This window comes from Eulemur rufifrons, chromosome 11 (genome assembly GCF_041146395.1).
Source record: "Eulemur rufifrons isolate Redbay chromosome 11, OSU_ERuf_1, whole genome shotgun sequence".
Taxonomy (NCBI): Eukaryota; Metazoa; Chordata; class Mammalia; order Primates; family Lemuridae; genus Eulemur; species Eulemur rufifrons.
This window is the reverse complement of record NC_090993.1, coordinates 6,478,312-6,502,050: the sequence shown is the minus strand read 5'-3', so window position 1 is coordinate 6,502,050 and position 23,739 is coordinate 6,478,312. Positions and strand designations below refer to the sequence as shown.

Here is a 23,739-nt window from a genome sequence, read left to right as displayed (position 1 = left end):
TTCTAGCCTGAGCGACAGAGTGAGGCTCTGTCTCAAAAAAACAAAAACAAAAAAGATATTGCTATCTGTGGAGTGAAAGTGACTGGGTGGCCCGTGATTCTTTACATCAAGTTTTACATCAAGCTTTGCTTTCCAAACATTTTAAATGATCAGTGAGACTCCTTTTGAATGTGCCTTCTAGGTTGACTCTTATGATGATACATCCATCACCAAACTGCTCCAAAATCATTTGAAGTTGCCAATTTTCAGCTTTCAACTTAAAATGGTTTCACAGTCAAGGCCACCCTAAGGTTGTGCTGAACAAGGGGCAGCCCACCTGGAGGACCCCACAGAGAGGTCATGAAGTATGAGAGTGAGCTGCACCTGCCACGATGTATGCAACATAGATTATTCTATTGGATTCAGGTTTTATGTTTCCCAGATTGAGCCTTTTTTAGGATGCTCTTCATTTTCCTCTGCATCTGTCTCTCTCCTTCTTGATGAGACCTTCCCTGACTACACCAGCCCTCCTGATGGTGCCCTCCACTTGGAACTCCCACAGACAGGAACACCTTGGCATCTAACAAGATATTGTCTTACATTCCTCCCTAATTAGTTCAAACTCTCACATTTGGAATTTTAATATGGCTAAGATAAATACTTGGTTTGATACTTCACTCTGAGCAACCTCTGAACAGACAATCTGAAGCTAGATATAGAAGCGTTCTCACCATAGTGTTGGGTTTGAATGGCATCAAAGTTTAGATTCCCAGTGATATTAATGGAGGTGAGAATTTATTGCTCACACCCATAAGAATGGGACCCAAAATCACATTGAAGTGATCCTTGGACTTAATTTAGTGTCCATCCATTTGGATACGTCTGAGTATACATATACATGAGTATATAATTTCTGTTTAACGGAAGAGCATTTTGTCCTTGGCCTCTGCTGCACCCAATGTTCGATGGATTTCTGTTTACAGCCTGATAATTCTTTGCATATTAGGTTCTTTCACATGGGAATCAACCATTCTGCTATTAAGCAATGGGAAAAATTTTGCTCAGTGCGAAACTCCAGTGCCTCAAAACAAAAGGCATAGCTTTCAGAATTGTCATTTTTCTTCACCTGGTAAAATCTGACTTTATGTCAATAATTCCCCAAATCTCCAGCTAAGGAAAGAAGTCATGCTCCAAGTTCATTCCACATGACAGGCTAGAGATAAAACTGTAAGTCCAACCTTATAACTTCCCTTTTTTGCCTCTCCTTGGTTCAAACAAACCCTCTTGTATCAACTATTCTTCTTTCTCAATTGAGTCCTATGTACACAGTAAAAATAGGATTAACTCAGAATAAAAATTTTGCATATGAGTTCTATAAAAAAAGTTTCAAGAGAATACATTTAAAAATAAACTACCCAAATATTCCTGCATAACAAAATGTGACAAAAGGAAGTTAGAACAAAGCCTTAATTTATACAGAAGGTACAACTGTTTCCCCAAAAACAAGCGGGGCAGTCATGCAAATGGATATGGGTTCACAGAAACCCGACCCAAAGAATAGAGAATAAATAAAGCAGACAAAAATGTCTGACATATGAATACATTCTCGGGTGATCAATAACAAGAACCCCCCAGATTGTGGAATTTGGAGAGAAGTGATGGACATACTGGACGTGTCATGATCTGCCCCAGGTTCTGGGACCATTCAGTCTTTTCTTTTCTGTCTCTTTTGCTTTGTTGCTATTTCCGTAGTCTGTGCTTCTGGTTTGTGCATATATATGTGTGTGTGTATATACAGTGCATGTATATACACACACACACACATATATATGACATAATCTGATACCATAAAAGCACAGGTCACCAAAATACTATATATATAAAATATACATATGTCACTGAAATATTATATATAATATATGATCTGTTTTCTACATATGTATGCTACATATATACATATACATACACAAAAACATATATAAATATACATATACACACACATATATGTATCCTAATTTGGTACTATAAAATAATCTGTATTCTTTGTTCCTTCTTGTTCCACATATATTAGATTAACTTAGATTCGAATGTCAGCTCCATTACTTACTAACAGTAACAGCTGGGACAGATTATCTAACTTCTCTTTATTTTCTTTATAAGGCCACAATATAGCAAATAATACATTTAAAGAGAATACTTACTGAATGCTGAGTACAGTGTAAGCACTTAATAAATGCTAGTAGTTGCAATGACAGCTGTGATGATCAAAACACATTCATGATCATATACGCATCAGTACCAGAGCTGCCATTTAAAGTATAATGTTCTTGTTTGCAGCGTGAGAAACAGGACTCAAATCCAGGTGTCTTTACCAACAGTGTGTACTCTTTCCAGCATTCCAGACAGGCTTTGAGGAATATTTACATTTGAATATGAGAATATCCAATCTTCTAAAAATTAACTGTAAGTAAAATAATAAAATTTCAATTGAGAGTGTTTGGGGGCTCTGGAGGAATTAGAAAATTGTGTTTAATTTCCCAATTCTCCATCCTGAAACCCATCTAAGCTAGTAATAGACAGCACAGCAGAGTTGCCATCTTTCTAGTGTTCCCTGCTGAGATAAAAGCATCATGCAGCACTGGATGCCAATAGAGCAAATAATTAGGCTGAGTGCTCTTTCCGGAGCCAATGAAATGGAAAGTGAAATTTGTGGTGGACGCACCTGAGTGCTGGGGACATCAGCTGTCCTATGAAAAGTCATTAACATTTGCTGAGTGTCTACTATGTGCCAGGCAATAAGGACTACAGAGGATGTACATTGACATGAGACATAATTCTCATACTCCAGGTGCTTAACGCCTCTAGTAAGAACCATATCACATGCCCATGGAGAAGGAAATGTCAAGTAAAATAAATTCCATGAAGAAGAAGAAAGGAATGATTAACGAAAGCTGGCCTGGGGATGGGGATATGATGGGAAGAAGGCTAAAGACCGGGACAGTTCTCACTCCTAGAATTATCAAGAGGTGAAAATTTGGAGCCCTTCTACCTGTGTACAAAGAAAGAGAGACGGACATGAAGAGAAAACCGATGATGTCATCAGGATAAATAAACAGTGCAAAACAGTAGTTTACACATGCACCTTGAATGAGTTGTGCACTGATTCATTATTGCACAAAAACATATTGAGACTAGCAATCCAGTCATCAAGATTTATTTCTTCTTGAGGATAATGAAGGCTTTAGTGTTATCCTAACTAAATGTCTATCTCTAGGATTTTCATCTCCTCTCAAAAGAAAGCAAACTTAATGTGTTAATTCAAAGACGTAAAGCCAGCCTCCCCTTCACTCCATGGGCTTTTCCAAGCAACCTATGATTTCTAGGATTTTAAAAAACAACTCACCAATGAACAGAATTAAGTTTCTCAGGTCTGTGGCTTTAAAAAAACTGTCAATATTTGTGAGAAACAATTTGCAGAGTTGATTACTATAAAATGAAAAGGGAGTATGTCTGCATCAGTTAAAATGTGCAATATTGCCTCTGACTTTCACAATTTTATTCTTTCATTAATAGCCCAGATGGCACAATCCACTGAGTATTGACATCATCGTAACAAAGAAATTAGTTTAACAAGTCAAAATGGCATTTATTTAAGGGGAAAAAAATCAATATCAGCATGTAATGATCTTACGTTCAAATGATAAGGTATGAAAAGAACAATTAAGACTTTTACGGCCCTAGGAGATTCTAATTTGATATGTATAGTTATCTGTTGTGAAGAATAAAAGATAAGACACATTAAAGAGTGTTAAAAGCTATGAGGCACTTTGAGAATGTGGGGGATGATTATCATTTAATGAAAATAGCAACTAAAAATTCAACAAATACCTTTTGAGTATCTCATTAGAAACTCTTGTGCCATATACTACAGAGCACATCTAACATAAACTAATTCCTTGGGCTTGCAACAGATTAACTACGTAGGAGGTAACAAAATGCCCAAACCTGGGCCTACTCCAAGCCTCTGGAGATGGCAATAAAGTCACTGATAATAATGGTAATAACTATATAATGTTTCCATTTATTTCTCATCTTCTATGTGCTACACACACTGGTTAGAAATAGTGAATTGTCCAGTGACATCACCATCAAGACGTAAAGATAAAGCCCAAATATCCCATTTTTTTCTTATTCATCTTTTGTGCATGTATTATCCATAATTACTTAACACTGTTTGAACTATTTGTATTTTTAACACATGACTGGTAACAAGTCCTACCTTTTAATTACTTGGGCTATGTAAATTATTAATATCTCTTTATACCCAAAAGCTTCATTTTCAAGGGATGCCCTTTTACTGAACCTTCTCAACCTCTGTAAAGTCAGCCTTGAAGTTGGATAAAAAATGGCACAAAATAGCCCTAATTTAATATACAGGCCGAAGAGCCCTTGTTTGTATGCTTTTGAATACGAGCAGGATACTTTTTTTTGTTTCTGTTCCAATATCCTCTCATGCCATACTTAATACCTTACTCAAGACCTTGAGTGGTCTTATTGCTCAAAAGAACACATTGGAACAATGGAACAGTGAATTTAGGGTCTATTGGTGACCCTCTGGTCCCTTTCATGGGCCTTAACTATTAGTGCAAAACCTGTCCTCCCAGAATTTGACTTTGCATTATTTTTTATAAATGTATCACTTTCTATGTGGTTACACTGGATCTCTTTTGATAACTTTCTGGACCTTCATATATCTCAGTGTTCTTCTCATCTTTGAATTTTTTTCCTTCTCGGCTTGGATTTTCACTTTTTAGTACAACTTGACATCATCTGTAGTTCTGAAGATTCCAGATGCCTATAAAGATAACATTTCAATGCTAACTAAGATGAAATTCAACACCAGCTGGGATTCACCAGATTTATAGAAAGTTGTTTGTTTATGCCTGCACTGTGTTTTCTGTCTTTTATGTTGCTCCGTAGCCATGCCAAAATAGTCCCAAACACTGCCATGTATAGTCTTTTTTTTTTTTTTTTTTGTAGAAATGCATAAATGTTTTTTGGAAGTACTAAGTAAAGTAGACCAATTTCCCCTTTTCCCAAAGTCTAAAAAAGAAGTTACAATCTTAGTGAGGCTTCATATTTCTTCACAGAATCTTGGCTCTGTGCTTGCACATTGCATAGATCCTGTTGGATTTCCACATAGGGATGAGAGAACAAGTGGTTCATCTATACGATTCTTGGAGTCTTTTTCAGAGAGCTCCTTAAGGATGGAAATGCAGTATTCTGTAGGTTTGGTGATACTGGTTGCAGAAAATTTTTCATTTTGGCCTATTGTTAATGATTTACTCTTGAGTTCTGTTTACGATCTTAAGTAGAACAATCCCTCTCCAGAGATTTATTTGCAGCTTTTGGTCACACCGCAATAAAACGATTCAGCTGTGTGAGGAAGAGTCTTTCCTTTACTGAGTCCGTTACTGGGGAGAAGGCATGATGTTCGAAGCAAGGGATAGTGTACTAGAATCATTCCAGAAAATCAACACAGTGGTGAGAGAAAAGTCTTCTTTGTAAACTCTAATAGACATATTTATGTACTTGGATAAAATTTTCCTCTCTGGAATGGAGTTATTTGGAGGAAAAAGAGTCCAGCTGAGTTTGGGAATATGTGTGTTTGCCTGAGTTGCTTGCACAGGAAGGACTCAAGGGCATTATTGTGATTCACACAATAATTCAATGGAGACCTCAGAAGTCTAATGTTTTACATTCCCATTCCAAAATCACTTCCAGTCCCAATAATATTCACTTAAAATATAAAACAGTAAATTCAGATGTTCAGAAAGCACTACATGGAAATGGCACCACTATCTACAGTTATCCAGAAAGAGAAAACAGCTCCTGGGCCTAGAACATATGGCTATAAAGAAAGCTAAAGTTAAAATCAAAGCATTTAGATATTCCTGAATTTGTACTGTTCCTTCAAACATTCTGGTGAAAATAAGAAAAGTCAGAGCTTTCTTTTCATCTTGGTCATTGCAAATTTTTCCAGCCACATTTCGAAATAAATCATTTCTCTAAGTAGAACGGTGGTTACGGGAGGCTGGAAGGGGCTGGGGGCAGGGAAAGATGAAGATAAGTTGGTTAATGGATAAAAAACTATGGTTAGTTAATGGATAAAAAAATACAATTAGATAGAAAAAGTAACTTCTAGTCTTTGATAGTACAATAGGGAAATGATAGTTAATAATGATTTATTATATATTTCACAATAGCCAGAAGAGAATTGTAATGTTTCCAATACAAAGAAAAGGCAAATATTTGAAGTGATGGATATCCCAATTACCCCTGCTCATGACACATTGTATACACATATCAAAATATCACATGTACCCCCAAAAGATGTACAACTATGATATATCAGTAAAAATAAAATAAAATAAATCATTTTTCTACAAATACAGCAAGAACCCAATAAATAGCTAATTTTGTCATTTCCCAGGAGGAGTTAGCTATTACAAAGAGAATTATCTAGAACATATGCCAGAGAATCCAAGTGGCTGAGATTAAAATTTTTTACTATTTCTAACCATTTCATGGTGCTATTTTACAATAAGAAAAGAGTAGCAACCAAAAGGGGGTATAGAATCTTTCATAGCAAAGATAATTTAAGGATCTATTTGATTACCTGACATCTCAGCTTCTCCTCCTATTCCTCAGCTCAATTGGCTATTTAGTTACTAAGAGCAAGTTGTTTTATCACCCAGCTCTGCCGGAGAGAATGTGTCAAGAAGACGACAACGAAAGGAATAGCTTGTTGCAAATGTTCATGTCTTTTGCAGATCTAGTTAATGTTTCTTATTTTCTCCTAGAATTAATTTTTTTTCAGAATTGAACTTTAAGAACTGCCAATCTTTTTAGTATACTTTTTTTTTCTTTCTCATGTCTCAAAAATTTTCTGTTCATATTCTTGAATTTTCTTTGGGATATTATAAAAGAAAAAGTATTACAAACATAATTTTTGACACAATATTTTAGAATTTTTTCCAAAAGCAATCTAATTCTCTCTGAATTTCTGTAGAACCCCAGGTAGTCATTCCTATGATGGATGAGGAAAAAAAAAAAAAAACTCTTACAATAAGTTGTCAGTTTCAGGAGGAAACTTCTAAGACTCTAAGGAGTATTCTTAAAGTCTTGGAAGCCTCTTAGAACTATCTAGGTAGTCTTACAAGCTCCACAGAAATATTTCCACATTACTTATTCTTATCATATTCAAATTGACTGCAATATAATCAGGGTTGACTCAGATAAGGTATCTTGAAAGTCATTCTCAAAAACATTTAGGTACAGAATATGTCCCCAGTAAACTTGCTCAGTCCATTTTATCAAGCTTGCACCTTTTACTTCTTACCTGTATAGCTGCCCATATGACGAGTTTAAGTCTATATTAATCATCTTTCCATGACACTGGTAAATATTTATACAACCCGTGGAGAAATAAGGGATTAAGAGGAAGGCCATACTCAAATCATTACATTTAAAGCCAACTTGATTTTTAAGCTCATATACTGCCTAGTTTTCATATACAATGGCTAAACACAAGAAGCCATCACAGAGAACTGTGCACATCATTAGAGGAGCAAAATAATAAAATATGAATACTTATTTCATATCCAGTAATATGAGCTATAACAGTTCCTATTTTTATACAATTAAGGTCAATCAACATGTCACTAATTAGGGCTTCCTTTGTTAGAAAACTTGCTGAGAAGAAGAATAGAACACTCAGAAAAAATGGTTAGAATGGGGTCTAGACAATTAAAAATATTTTTCTGAACCCCAAGATGTAAGGCCAGCCACACTTATATGACATAAAGACTATTAGACAATTCTTTGACCACAAATTTTGCTCTTGCCAACTAGTGGTAAGCCATTTGTAAGACAGCATGTTAAAAGTGACAAATTCAGATAAGAAATGGAAGTTAAGTTGCCATAAAAGAGTGGCAGACACGCCACTCCTTAATTATCAGCATGTCTATGATGAAGAACCTTCTCAAGTTAATAAAAGATAAAAGCAAAAATATATAGAACACAGCAATGGCTGAATAGAACTCCCTTTTAATTTTTGACCACTTTCTGCCCTATTTATAGTGCTTGGTGATCTGGAGCAGGTACCTGCCTTTTGGCTCCTGAGATTTAGTTCAGTAAGTTCCATCTTCAAATGCATTCAATGATCTGGTTTAACAGGAGACTTTTTATTTGATTGCTGCCAACAGGTGGTCCTACAGTCTTTCATGATGTCAGTGGGCTGCTTCACAAGCAGGTCAAATGTAAGTTTAATGAAAACCTGCACCATTTATAAGGAACTAAGAAGAGAATTTTGGTTTATTTTCTTCTGTGGCTTACATTGGAAACACAGTAATTTCCTAGCCAAGGAGAAAAATGGAATTCATCCAAGAGGGGAAGCCTTATCTTCTCCATGCTAGAATAACAAAATTATTGAATGTCAAGAACATGAGGACATCGTGGAGCATCATGCCAGTAAATGTGTGTCATTTTCAGCTAGGTTAATTTGGAGGGGTTGGGGCAGCAGTGGTGGGTATCTCTAGACAGTTTACCTGTGGTTTGGCCAAGTTTATATTAGTTCTAAGCTTATGCTTCACAAACACAGTGATAGTTTCTCCGTCATACTTTTTACAGTGTACAGATGATGGCCCATTTTGAAAAAAGCAGACCAGTGTAAAGTTTGCACTTCAGGTGCTAACTTACTCTCTTTGTTAAGATTCAAATACAACAACTAGAGCCCCATCCACTGAGTGCTGGATCTCAAGACACAGCATAGCCGTGAGTGACCCACTGCCATTTCTTCACCTCCAAAATTTGGAGATTAGACCTGATGATCTCCAAGTTTCCTTTCCACAAAAATTCTATAATTCAGAGATCCCAGTGAAGGATTAATAGAAGAGAACGACTGAGAAGAAAACTTCACAGCACTTGTGGATGGAATAGAGATGAGAAGAGGGGGCTGCAGAAATAGGGAGTCAAGGTGGCTCCAGCATGTCTGGCACACGCAGTCTTTACTGAGACAGAGAGCAGGGACAGGGCTCCTCAGAGGTAAAACTGAGACCAAAGCTCAGGTCTCTTTGATGAGTACTCCAAAGGGTTTCCATCTGGAGTGGGCACATGTTAGGAGGTGAACGTTAGAGTCCCTAGTGCCCAGAATCCTACAGGTTCTGATGTGTGTGTGTTTGTCATGATGAAACAGCACAGGCACATCATGCAAAGACAATACACGTATGGGCAGCCCATGGCGGTGCTGAGAAAGGGAATTGGACCCATTGTGGTTTTAATATTAGTAAACTGCCCATATGGAGCCGAAAGCTTGAAATCTCGGATCCTTTATTTCCTTCTCTATGAAATGGAGATAAACAATAATTACCTTGCAGTGCTATAAGGAATAAAACTACCATATTGAGAGAAACTAACTACATAGTAGGTTCCCAAATTACTAGCTAATGTTTTCCTCCAAAGTAATGAAGTAAAAATAGATGCTATCAAAATTTAAAAAAAAAAATTAAGTATTAAAAAAAATTAAAGGGCTCATTCAAACTATTTTGAAGCATTATATATTGTTTAAAATATTGAAAAGGCAGTTATTCCTCTCATCAGGATATAAAGCCTATTTATTATATGTTGTATTACATTTAAACTCTAAAAAGCATCTATGATTAGGAATCAAAGTTCTATATCCAAATCATAGTCAATATTAATATAATGTAATATATTTTCTAGAAATAAAGCACAAAATAAACCCCTATCACTAATTTCTATATCTTGTTAAGCAACTGAAAACTTATGTTGTAAGTTTTAGTTCATTCCAATACGCATATAGCCAAGTGGTATAGTTGTAAAATACAATAAAGAATGGACCAAATATCCTTTAAAATGTAAAATTATTTTCTCTTTTATTCATAAACTTTTGTACTACATCTAGATTTAGATCTCTATTCTGCTAAAATTTAGAGTTTAAATACAAAGGATTTTGAGCCAATATGTGTGTCATAGTTGGCTTTACCAAAGATTTTAAGATGAGAGAATGAATAAACATTGTAAGCCACAGGATATGAATTCTGGGGAAATAGCTATCATGCAAGAATAGGACTTATGGGATTCATTTAAAAAAAATCTTCAGTAAAATCTTCAAATATATTTTTAGTTTTATGGTTATTTTTCCCAATTTGAAGATACAATTGTATAAAAATTGCATGGGAGTTTTATGAATCTCCCAAGCAGTAATATTTGAACATAATCTTTTATTTTATATTGTGATGGAGAGCTTCAGTTCAAAGCCAACATGTAGCCTTACTTGAATGGAGGATTCTGGGCAAAACCACTCCTGAACACACGGTAGAAAATTCTCAGATACTTCTTTAGGACTTACTCCATATCTACCTCCAAAATATGACTTTAAGCAATTTTACAATATTAATGTCCACCACACTAAATTAAAGCAACAACAACAACAATAATAAAAGATAGACCAAAAAACCATTAGAAGATGAAGGAAGGTAAATATGTCAGTTATGAATCAGGTGAGAAGAAAACGAATGAAACATTAAACTTATCAATGAATTTCCTGGCAACTAGAGAAAAAAGGCAAAGGAAAGGGAAAATACAGGTTATACATTTCTTTTGATTTTAAAAAAGGAAAAAAGTTTATCTTCAAAGACACAATTTTCTTAGCATTTTATTATAGAATAAATTTATTTCATTGATCTCATTAGAAACTTAGAAAACATATAGTAAATATCTTTGACTACAATTTTGCAAGTTTACATAATAATATGCAAATAATTGTTTATCAGCCTACTGTAAAGGTTTTGATTCCATTATATCCAAACCTCATAAAAGTATTTCTTTCGGTAGTTAATGGCATACAATTCTGGTTCTTTGTTGAAGATCACATTACAAAATGGTAGCATTTAAACAGTTCTGTTCCCATAACTGACTTTTTTAACTTCTGCTAACAGAACTCACCTTCGTCCATCCTATCAGTTGAACACTTAGTGTCAACGTACATGTAATCTATTTCCCCAGTAAAATTAAAATATTAGCGTTCAAAATCCAGCACAGTAACTGGAATATAGTGAGTATTTGATCAATGTTCATTGAAATTGAATAAAAAACATAAAGGAAAATATATATTAGCATCTAAGATTAGCAGATGCCAATCCCATTATTTTAAAAATCAGTGTAAAAATGCATATTCCCTGGTCCATCCTAGTCTTGATGAATTAGAATATCCACAGTTCAAGTTTGGAAATCTGCATTCCTAAAAACCTCCCCAATGAAACACTGCAGCCATGTTCCAGGGCAATATTTGACACAGCCCAAAATGTCAATTCCACTTTTATGCCTTTTTTATGTACATTCATTTTTTAATGAATATTCATTTTTTTGTTTTTGAAACTATAAGGACTTTGTGTCTAATACATGTGCTTTTGAGGTCGGCTCCTGGATAAAATTTGAAGAAATATTGATATGGGAAAAGTTTTAACTAGCAAAGGGAAGTAGAGAACATAGCAAAACAAAAGGTAGGTGTTTTATGGTGGAAGCCTGGAGGAGATGAGGAAACCGGAAGGAAGTTTGTCTAGACTGCAGGACTGTGCCCCTGATACTGAATTATTTTATTTTATTTTATTTTAGTTGACAAATAATAATTGAACTAATTCATGGGGTACACAGTGATGTTTGGATACATATAATGTATAGTGATCAGATCAGGGGAATGAGCATATCATCTCAAACTTTTATCATTTCTTTGTGCTGGGAACATTTAACAGCCTCCTTGTAGCTATTTGAAACTCTTTAATACATTATTGTTAACTACAGTCATCCTACAGTGGCATCGAACATTAGAACTTATTCCCCATCTGGCTGTAATGTTGTATCCTTTCACATCTCTCTTCCTGTAAACTTCCAGGTGACATCGATAGTATTGGTCCATAGAAGTATCAAGGTTTTGGGGAGCATGAATGCGTGACCTGAGAAAGTTAGGGTAACAATATCTGGGATCCTTTCTTCCCTGCGGAACAGTCCATAGCATCACACTACTGTCTTCTCATTCACACAGGTCTTCATCACAGTTGGTTTCTGATTCTACTACGGGTGACGAAGTGAGCGGATCCCTTGTTTCATTGGTATTAACAGCTCTGCAGCAGAACATGACGCAGGCTCGGGGAGGGGAGAAAGAAGCAGAAAGAGCCAGGAAAGCGAGGGGCAGGCAGCAAGCTGGGCCACAGAAAGACAGAGGGATTAACAATCCCCAAGAAATATCTGGGGAGGAAAATTACTGGAAAAAGCTGAAAACTTCTAGTAAAGTGGATGGGGCCCAAGAACATTATAATTTGGGGATTTCAATATAAAGAGGCTGATAAATACCAGATATAATAGCAAAACATAGCAATTAAATCTCTGGCAAAGCATCTAATTGAACCTGTGAGGCAGGGAGCTCTTGAAAAGTTTCTAGGGAACGTAAAATGATAATTTGAACCTAATCACAGTCATATGAAAAATGTCACTGATATTCTCTTTATGTAACAGCTACTGCTGTTGTTTTAGATCAGTGAACACTAAAACAATTATCAGAGATTTCAAGGTTCTTTCTCAAACTATATGTCCAATTTTATTTTTAAATTAAAATGTTAATGTTGTCAACCAAGAGTTCTTCCCACAGGTTGTTGTGGAGGTATTGCTCTCTGAAGAACTCGATCAAAAACTTTAGAGTCCAACAGAGTAGATAACTCAACCCTGCAGCACAGCTTAATCTGATGGGCAAACATTTTTGTTTAGCCTGTGTATTTTCACAAACATTCCTGAATTGGAATCCTTCAGATAGGCCATGCATGGCTGAATTGATCACTGTTTCCAATGCAGCCGGGCAACTTAGTGCGTTTATCTATTTATATTTTGAAAGAGAAAAGTTCATCCCCTTTACTGGCTCATGAAAATATTAGCTGCATTTTCATATTTATTTTTACATGCACAGTTAACTCGCTGAGTTCTTGAACAAAGGGAGCTTATGGTTTACCTGGGGATATAGGACATAGACAAAAATAACTTTAAGACAAAGTGGAGCATAATAACTGCTATAAGAGAGGCAAAAACCAAGGTCTTTGAGAGCACAGAGATAAGAAGTTCAGGATGGTTTTCCCCAAAAAGCTCTCTGAGCTGACAGTTGAAGACTGGGTGGGATTTAACAGTCAGGATGGCCTGGAGGTGGGAAGGTGAGGAGAGAAGACACGCAATAAAGCCACAGATGTGGAAAGTATAGAGTGTCACCAAGGAAGAGCAAGAAACCGGAACAAAGTGGGCGTGAGAGGGAGTAACAGGGAAAAAGGAGAACACATTCTGTTAGAGTAAAATGTCATTCGTTCTACGGTAGCTCTCACCTGCTCCAAGCTCCCTCTCTCCTCTCTGAGAGCAGTGCAGCTCTTGAACTCCAGCACCAGGGCTGGCTGCCCTGTTATTCCGATCCTGGTCCTTACCCACTTCCCGAAGTTGGTAGCCTCCCGATCGTGGGTCTCGCCTTGATCCCATCACACAAGCCTTGTGCAGGATGCCCGTCCGGCACCCTCCTCCCCTCAGCTCAGCAGTGGCTTCCTCATTCTTATTACTCGCAGTTGAGGCTTTGGGCCACCTCATCTCACCTGGCCATGCCACGTGGAGTCAGGGCACAGATTTTTAACCCTTTACTCTTCATTTTGCCTTGGGTTTCTCTAGTCACTTCCAGTCGAACCTGTGGGCTTTCCTTATTTCTGATAATGATTTCTTTATCCCTCATTAAAACAAACCAACAAAAAATAAGATCCATGGGGTTGTGTCCTCTTTTATTCTGCATGCCCAGTTACTCACCAAATCCTCATGCTCTGTCCTCTCTATGCCTTCAGCTTTGGATAGCAGAACCGCAGCACCCAAACTATTCCTGCGAGAGCCTCACCCCACCAGAGTGGCCGCAGCCCTTACTGAACGCCGATTTACCCCAAGCACTTTCATCACCACGTCCCCTGCCCAAAATTTTAAATGTCTCTATATTTCCCTGTAGATCAGAATTAGACTCAAAGACCCTCAAACTGACCCAACCCTGTTTGTCCCTGTAGGAACCCTTTCCTGACTCCTCATCAGTCAGGAAAAAAAAAAATCACCGATTTTCTTCACCTTCCTAACATCCATAGATAACCTACCTAACATTGCCTTATACTTCTTTATGTATTTTAATATCATTTTCTGTTATTTCACATTTGTTCATTCTACCTTTACAAACTAACTTGGAGAAGGGTCATGATTTTTGGTGTTTGGGCTTTTTTGTTTGTTTGTTTTACTATCATTTCAAGTGCCTCACATGAAGATGAACACACCCTGGGCATTTTGTAAGTAGTTATTGAATAATGGGTTAGAAAGAAAGTTTCAATAGTGAACAGCTGGAATTGGTTTCAAATAGTTGTGTGAAAGGTGTTGGAGAGAATAGATCTATGCTCCATGCAGACTTACCAGAGAAGACGCTAGGTATCTTGGAAAGAAAACTTTTGACAGTACGAATAGGAATTCCATTCTTTTCATCTTGCATGCGTGCTATGACGTCTTCCATCTAAATAATAAAAAAATAATGAAAACTTTTACAAAGTTGAACTTTTTGATAAAAATCAGCTATCATAACAATTTTGTAATCTAGTTTTGCCCAACTAAGAATAACGCCATATTCTTGCCTTTCTAGACTTTGCCACATTAATTATTTAAATTGTGTTAACAGGATATGGAGGAAACAGCAAGAAAAATGGCCTTTTTAGGATCCATTAAGCTACTAACAGGAATTCTGTGCTTTGAATGTTGCCTTTCTCCTGGCTTCACATACTTTGGCTATAAATGCTGAGTTGAAAAGTGTTTATTTTTAAAGTTGTGAGAAACCATTGTCAGAGAAAATTCATGCTTCATTAATGCTATCTCTACTGAACTCAGTGCATAAGAAAGTAGAAGCCTTAAAAGATCTGCTTCAACTTTCTCTTTAAGCAAGAGTTTCTATGATTTAGTTTAAACATTAAAGTTCTAAATCCTATCCCTTGCCCAGGCCCTTTCTGAAATGTGATATAGATCACACACACACACAAAATGAATGTGACACCATAGCCTTCTACCCATTTAGCAGATTCCACTCTTTCTTTCAATCCTATTAGTATACTTTCTTTTTCTTTTGCAAATTGTTCAATTCTAAAGGGCTGTGCTTTATAAAGTCTAATGTGGAATTTCATTATGAATAATGTTCATTCAAATAGTGGCCTCAGACTTTCTCTAAACCTACGAGATGCACATTACACACAAGGATACATAAGCTGTAGTGTGGAGCTCAAAATCCATTTATCCACTTATTCATTCCACAGTCTCTGGTCACCGACTCTAGACCAGACTTACCACTGGTCACCGTGGATGTAAAAATGAATATAGATCAGCTCCTGCTCTCAAAAAATTCACAGTCAATAGTGAAAACCAAAGTGAAATTTGAGTAAAGTTTGTAGTTCAAACTGTTGCACCAATTCAATTTCTTATTTTGATAACTATGCCACCGTTAGGTAAGATGTTTACATTTCGGGAGCTGAGTAAAGGGCAGATGGGAATTCTCCATCATTTCCACATCATTTCTCTAAGTCCCAAATTATTTCAAAATAAAAAGTTAAAAGAAATCACAGTCTAAACTTCATATCCATGAATTATCAAATTCCCATCAATACAGCTTCAGAATGGTTTTCAACTAAGACAGCTAATTTGCTTAGATAAGTATCATCGGATTTATTAATATGACAAATAACTGGAGATATGGGAACAACAGGTTTTAAAGTGAGACAGGTCTGTATTTGACTCTCAGCTCCTCTAATTATTGTTCATATTGTCTGAGCAAGTTAAATAACCTCTCTAAGGCGCAGTTCCTGATCTATAAAATGGTGATAATGATACTTATAATTCCCTCACCAAGTTCTTCATGGGATCGTGTTGATGCTGGGTGAGGCGAAGTATTTTAGTGTTGAATGATACAACATATATAAAGCCTGGTCCATAGATAGGCAATAAATATTGCACTAAAAATATGCACACACACCGCTGATACTTGGGGATGCTTATGTTCTATCTTCATGTTTCTATTCATTCATGTGGAAGGAGCACCACTACCCTAATCCTCCTGCCTCTTTCTGCCCCCTAACTCACTCCAGGGAAGCAGGGCTGACTTATTATCAGATAGAAGAGTTAGGAAGGAGAAACTGGCCTACAGGGTCCATTCCTCTTCTCTTGGCTGGAAGCCCACGTCCAACTCTGCTGATACAGACAGGTCTGCTCTAGAGGGCCAGCAGGTCTGTCCAGGATGGGGTTTCAGGATTAAAGCTTACTTGTGCACAAACACTCTTCAAGAATAGTTTTATTAGCAATCAAGGTGGTTTTGTGACCCCTGTGTGTCCTTCGCTTTGGTTGTGGTTCTCAGCTGGTTCAGAATTCAAGCATGAAAGGAAGGTGTTTTTTTTATCAGGCCTCCAAAAGACCCCAACAATAACCAGATACCCTACTTCTTCTCAGGTAATGAAGCCATCTCATCACAAAATAGAAACATGAAAATAGACACACTCTCGTGACTTTTTAATTTCATTGGTATTTGCTCCTGACTGACCTGACATGGTGTTCAGAAATGCAGAATAAGCTGCTTTGCTTTACCTAGTGGCAGCCTCTAAGCCTTTGTATTATCTGCTTAATGGTTTAAACCAGGCCGGATTAGACGGACATGGAAACCTCTCAGACTCCCCGCTTTAATGTCTCAGCACCTAGGGTTGTGGGAACAGTCACCTCTGGTTAGGAGCTGAATGAAAGTTCATAGCTATGAGGAGGGGCATTTTCTCTGTAAAGTCACATCCAATCTCAGTGCATTGGGAATTGAAAGTGACTTCTGTGCTTGTATTTCAAAATCTTCCATTTTTATGAGCCATAATTTAAAATTTTTCTATTGTTCAAAAGGAAAAAAAAAAATCTAAACTCCAAGTAAAAATGGGATTTATGTTCTAGACTGAAAATGTGATCATGGAAATGTATTCAGCTGTTTTTATCTTTATCCAGATATAATTTATCCATGAACTTTGTCATGGCCTAGAATGAAAAAAACAAAACAACAGAAGCAAAGGCAAAGGCAAAAAAAACAAAAAAAACAAAAAAACAAAAACAAAAACAAAACCTGGTTTCTAAAAACTAAAATTAGTCACAAAGGCCACATATAAAAAAACAAATCCATCTTATCTACTGAAGGTCCCTCAGGCATTCACCCAGAGTCTATCAATTTTTATAGTAAGCACAGCTTGAACATGCTTGATTATCTGCGTTCCTCTATTAGCAATAACAATTGAATAAGGAGAATGCTAAAAGCAGGCAAAATAATAGAACTTACTAGACAGCAAGAGGTATGAGAGACTATAAGCAGTATTAGTATAAGCAGTGATACTAAAAAATATTAAAACTCCTCAGGACAAAAGACTCCGGTACCTCAAGTATTGAGACAGAGCAGGGACCCCTCCTCGTAGCCTGCTGGGTAACCCACTCGCTCAACCTCCAAGCATGAAATTAAAGAAAAAATTTTGAGTCCCTTCAAGGGAAATTCCAGATACCTAGCTAAGCCTGCAACCAGCCCTTAGAGAAGTAAATGAATATGAGCTGCTAAGCAAGAAGATAATAGCAGCTTAAACAATGGTCACCCAAATAAGTTAGAGTCACAAGATGCTTGGTTCCCTACAGAAACTAAAGATAACATCTCGACATGCGTCCTTGAGTTGTTTTTCAGAAACCAAGACCGCCAGCAGATGGAAAATGCCAACTGCTGTCACATAGACCTCTGGACAATTGGAAACAGAAAATGGGTGAGAAAGTTCCAGAATCCCCCAGCCCTTAATCCACTTTGGAAATCCTTTCAGCCCTCCCTTTATGAACCCTTAGCTGCCCATTCTCCTTGATTGGTGCCCTGCAACAAACACTGTTTTTTCTCTTGATGCAAATCCTGCTGTCAGTATTTGTCTTTGCTATGACAACGAGAAGTTAGAAGCACTGATCTGTATGATTTCTTCTAGCTACAAAATTGTTGAAGTCTGGAAATAATCATCAATGTTCAGAAGTGGGTAAGTTTCCTCACTAAGTCAAAGAGCCAATTCCCTGTCAGAGACAAATTGATGAGGCTATTAAATTGAACAGGGCCTTTTACAAGTACATTTGCTTCCAACTGTCAGCACATTTTAATTTTAATGCAAATCTTAGAGTTATTAAGAGCATGCATTTAGGCCAGTCAGATCTGAGTTTGAATCCTGGCTGAGCTACTTATAAGCTATATGAACAGGTAAGTTAGTTTATCACTCTAAGACTCAGTTTTCTCATCTGTAAAACTGAGATATTAATAATAGTATACATCTTTATCAAGCGTGAGAATTATTACAGTGAAACAATACTGATTAGATGTTTACCATAATGCCACCATCACCACCATCACCACCACAACCTCCACCACCACCACCATCATCATCATCGTAAACATGATTTCTTCTCTCATCACTGTGCTAGGAAGTCACAGACCCTTTTCCTCTTGCAATTCAGCTGGCAAAGACAGCTGTATTCAAGTGCCAAATATTTATTAGAAGCAATAAATTGTTAAGCACTAAGTAGACAAAGATACCCATGGATAAGCTCTATCTTCTTTTACTTGTAGAAGATTGGAATTATGGTGGGCCCCTGAAAGACAGGGGATTTGATTAGAGGAAACATCGGGGAAAATATTTGTGCATATAAGCAAAGGCTATAAGCTATGAAAAAATCATATTTAGAAGAAAGGGGGAAATGAGATTGCATCCTGTTTTGACAAAATGAAAATGTCTCTGCCCTAATATTTTCTTGATGAATTTGCCTCTTGAAATCCTTTGGAAGAACAAAGAATTGAATTGAATTGAGTACTCTTGGCAGCACTTAATCTTTTTTTCTATGCAAAGTGATTCACTATGTGTGATAAAAGTAAAATAATCGTCTTTTGCAAAGTACTTTTGAGACTATCTATGGCACAACTCATTCAAAACTATTTTATACCTGTATTACAGAATACTTCACATTTGTTAACTGGTGTAACTATTCGTTTTCCCTTGGAAGTGAACTTCTTGAAGAAAGAACTCTTACCCTACTCATTTTTGTAGTGCTAATATATAAAATGCCTGGTCCATGATGGAGACTCAGTAAATAATGGGGGCGGAGGGGGCTGCTGAATTTTTAAGGCACATGTTTGCCTTTTCTGAGAGACCCAAAACAAACATGAAAGTTGAATTAAAGATTTGGTTTTAAGATGTTTAAAATGCTTCTTTTCTTTTTATCTAAGTTTTGGCCAAAAAATATGGTATCAGAGTCAGAAACAGTGAAACTGAATAGCCCAAGGTACTGAAGATTAAAATAACTCCTTCTTTCTGCTCTATTTAATGCAAGGATTCTTCAGCTTACTTACCAGAGGTATATCTTCCTTCAGTGCATAAGAGTAACTCAGTGGCTGTTTATGAGGCTGTTCTCTTGCTTGTAGATGTAACACTTAAGTTCATTGTCATGTGTAAGCTCTCAACATGAAAGGCACTACTGAACTTCAACATCCTGCTCTTTTTTCCAGGAATTCATAATTAGTCTTTCTGTTGGAATAGTTTAGATGTCACTTCAGGGCTTGTGATGTATTTCAAACCCTGCTTAGGTTAAACAGTCCCTGCCTGCACACTTGGCAAAATGAAAGAGGAAGCACGTTCTGCAGGTACATCTTCTTTGAAGAGGGTTACTAATTATTCATGAGGGGCTGCCAGACAGGGCTCCCACATACTGATGAAAACAAAATCACTGCCTTGAAACCTTTCCAGTTCTTTAATGTTCTAAACAACAATGGGAGTTTAATTAAATTTACTTGTAGCTGTATTTGCCAGAACTTCACCACAATATCATTATTATTGATTTCATTAAGCCAATAGCTTTACAGAGACACCTTGACTGTAGGCGAAACATTTGTAGGAAGTAAAGCAAAAACATTTTGTACCCTGTAGTTCTGAAAGAGAAATGAATCAATCAAAATTTCAAAGCAAGTTTTCCTTCTTCATGTTGTACCCCACCATTAAGCACAGGCATTTGCAGATATAAATGAGAGACTAAATGGGCATATTGAATGGGTTTTTTCCTATGTGCACATACTTTCAAATTATTGAGTGTACCATCATTTTATAAGTGCTAGCTAAGAAAATGAGAGAAATGATCACTAAAGTGCTTCTTGGATTTCTTGGGCAATTACATGGTGGCAGATATTTCATAATTTAAATCTGCCTATAATTCTTTTCCCTTCAGGAAGCCTTTCTAAGGAATAAAATGATTGGCACTTCTGAATTCAGCAGTGAAAGCAGAGAAAGTAGAGATGCTCTCTAATGAAAGTTAAATAAGAATAATGAGATTAAAATTTGCACCACAAACTGTTTTCTGCTGCAATAATTCAATTAAAGCTGCTTCTAATTGATATGATTTTCTTCCACATTACAGTCGATGGCAGTCAGTATCTTAACTCAGAATTAATAACTCTTTTCATATAAAAAATTCTGCCATTTTCATGAATAATTATGACTAAAAACAGAAACTAGTAAAATCTAGTCACATATAAACCTGTCCTAGTTCATCCTGAATATAGATTTATTTATTTAGAGAGCTTAGAGATTTTATATTTTTGTGATTTTACAGAAATAAAATAGAGGTAAATATTATTTTCTGATTTACGGATGTTGTTTCTTTCTTTCTTTTTTTTTTTTTTTCAAATAAAGCATTTCTCTTATCCATCTCAAGGAATATAACCTTTACTCAAAATAAACAGATAAAGAAAAAACTATGCTCATTGTATCTGTTGGGATTACTTGGGTTGCAAGTGACAGAAGCCCAACTTAAATTGCCACAAATGAGGAAATGTGTTGTAAGTATTGTGGGATGGTTTCTGTAACTCAAAGATGGGAACATAAGTGGGTCTCAGACATAGCCTGCCTTCAGGACGTTACTATTGCCTCCTCTGGCTCCTCTCCTTGTGGTAACCTCACTTTTCTTCTTAGCCCACGATCTTCTCTTAGTTCTCCAATGCACAGAACAGCAAACACAGCTGCCCATACTGTCTGAGCTTTATAGTTTACAGTCCAGGATGTAGGAAGAGATTGCTTCCCTCTCTTATTTCCATACGTGAATTTTGGGATAAAAACTCTGATTTTTTGCCCCCCAAAACTGAAGGGAAGTGGAGTTGGAAGGGGTGCTGGGCAAACAAAACAATCGTGTTCATTATTACTTTATTCAACATGAAAACCTATCGAAAGACACAGGGATAGAGTTATATAGGAGAAAAATTGTAATAAAAGTAGCCTGAGCACCTAACATAGGTACACCCAGATTCATAAAGCAAATACTACTTGATCTAAACAAAATAATAAACAGCAGCATTGTAATAGGTGGGGGACTTTAACACCCCTCTGACAGAACAGGACAGATTCTCCAAACAGAAATAAACAAAGAAACAATGGACTTAAATAGAACTGGAACAAATAGGCCTAACAGACATTTATAGAATATTCTACCCCAAAACCACTGAATTTACATTCTTCTCATCAACTCATGGAACATTCTCTAAGACTGATCACATCCTAGGCCACAAAACATGTCTCAACAAATTAAAAAAAAAAAAAATTAGATCATGCATCTTCTCAGACCATAGTGGAATAAAATGAGAAATCAACTCCAACAGAAACACATTTCTACACAACGTCATGAAAACTAAAACCTACTGCTGAATGATAGGTGGGTCAATGAGGAAATGAAGATGGAAATCAAAAGATTCTTTGAACTAAATGATAAAGGGAGCACAAGTTATCAAAATCTGTGGGATGCAACATAAAGCAGTCCAGAGAGGAAAATTCATATCCATAGATGCAGAAAGACAGATCTTCTGTACAAAAGACAGAAAGATCACAAATCAACAATCTAATGAATCATTTCAAGGAACTGGAAAAGGATGAGCAAACCAATCTCAAACACAGCAGAAGAAAACAAATAACCAAGATCAAAGCAGAACCAAATGAAATTGATAACAAACAAACTATACAAAAGATTAATGAAACAAAAAGTTGGTTCTCTGAAAAGATAAACAAAATTAACAGGCCACTTACTAGATTGACCAAAAGCAGAAAAGAAGAGACTCCAATAAGCTCAATCAGGAATGAAAAAGGAGAAATTACAACTGATACCATGAAAATACAAAATATCATCTCCGAATACTGTAAAAATGTCTATGTATATAAACTTGAAAATGTGGAGAAATAGACAACTTATTAGAAACACACAGCTTCCCTAGGTTCAATCAGGAAGAAACAGAGTTCCTGAACAGGCCAGTATCAAATAATGAAATTGAAGCAGCAATAAATAATCTTCCAACAACAAAAAAAGTCCCAGACCAGATGGTTTCACACTTGAATTTTACCATATCTACAAACAAGAACTGGTACCTATCTGCAGATATTATTCCATAACATCAAGAAGGAAAGAATCCACCCCAACACATTATACAAAGCCAACATCACCCTGAAACCAAAGCCAGGAAAGGACAAAACAAAAAAAGAAAACCACAGACCAACATCCCTCATGAATATAGATGCAAAAATTCTCAATAAAATCCTAGCAAACCAAACTCAGCTGCTCATCAAAAAAATAATCCATCACAACCAAGTGGGCTTCATCCCAGAGATGCAAGAATGGTTCAACATATGCAAATATATTAATGCAATTCACCACATAAACAGAGGTAAAAACAAAGACCATATGATCCTCTCAATAGACACAGAAAAAGCATTTGACAAAATTTAGCACCCTTTTATAATAACAACACATAAAATAGGCATAGACGGGACTTACTTCAAAATTATAAAAGCCGTGTATGACAAACCCACAGCCAACATCATACTGAATGGGGAAAAATTGAAGGCATTCCCGCTTAGAACTGGAACCAGACAAGGTTGCTCACTATCACCACTTCTCTTCAACATAGCTGGAAGTCCTAGCCAGAACAGTCAGACAAGAGAATGAAATCAAGGGCATCCAAATCGGGACAGAAGAGGTCAAACTATCTCTCTTTGCTGACAATATGATCTTATATCCAGAAAACCCCAAAGATTCTGTCAAGACACTACTGGAGTTGATAAATAAATTCAGCAAGGTCTCAGGTTACAAAATCAATGTACGAAAACCAGTAGCATTCATATACTCCAACAACAGTCAAGCTGAGAACCAAATCAAAGACTCAACACCTTTCACAATAGCAACAAAGAAAACAAAATACCTAGGAATATATTTAAGTAAGGAGGTGAAAGATCTCTAAAGGAAGAACTATGAAACACTGAGGAAGGAAATATCAGAGGATGTAAACAGATGGACAAACATACCATGCTCATAGATCAGCAGAATCAACACTGTTAAAGTGTCTATATTACCCAAAGTGATCTACAGAGTCAATGCAATCCCTATTAAAATACCAACATCATTTTTCACAGATACAGAAAAAATAATTCTACGCTTCATGTGGAACCAGAGAAGACCCCATAAAGCCAAAGCAACCTTAAGCAAAAAGAACAAATGGAGGCATCAATTTACCAGACTTTAAGCTATACTACAAGGTTA

The 23,739-nt window shown here is 36.5% G+C and overlaps 1 protein-coding gene across 16 annotated transcripts in view; it reads right to left on the bottom strand.

Annotated features, from left to right (window-relative positions):
* Positions 1–23,739, bottom strand: part of RGS7 (regulator of G protein signaling 7) — a 335,498-nt gene that overhangs the window by 155,886 nt on the left and 155,873 nt on the right. For all 16 annotated transcript variants that reach the window (XM_069484660.1, XM_069484661.1, XM_069484662.1 and 13 more), the window contains one exon: positions 14,521–14,617. In XM_069484660.1, coding sequence (XP_069340761.1) covers positions 14,521–14,617 — 97 coding nt within the window. The remainder of the gene's footprint in view (positions 1–14,520; positions 14,618–23,739) is intronic.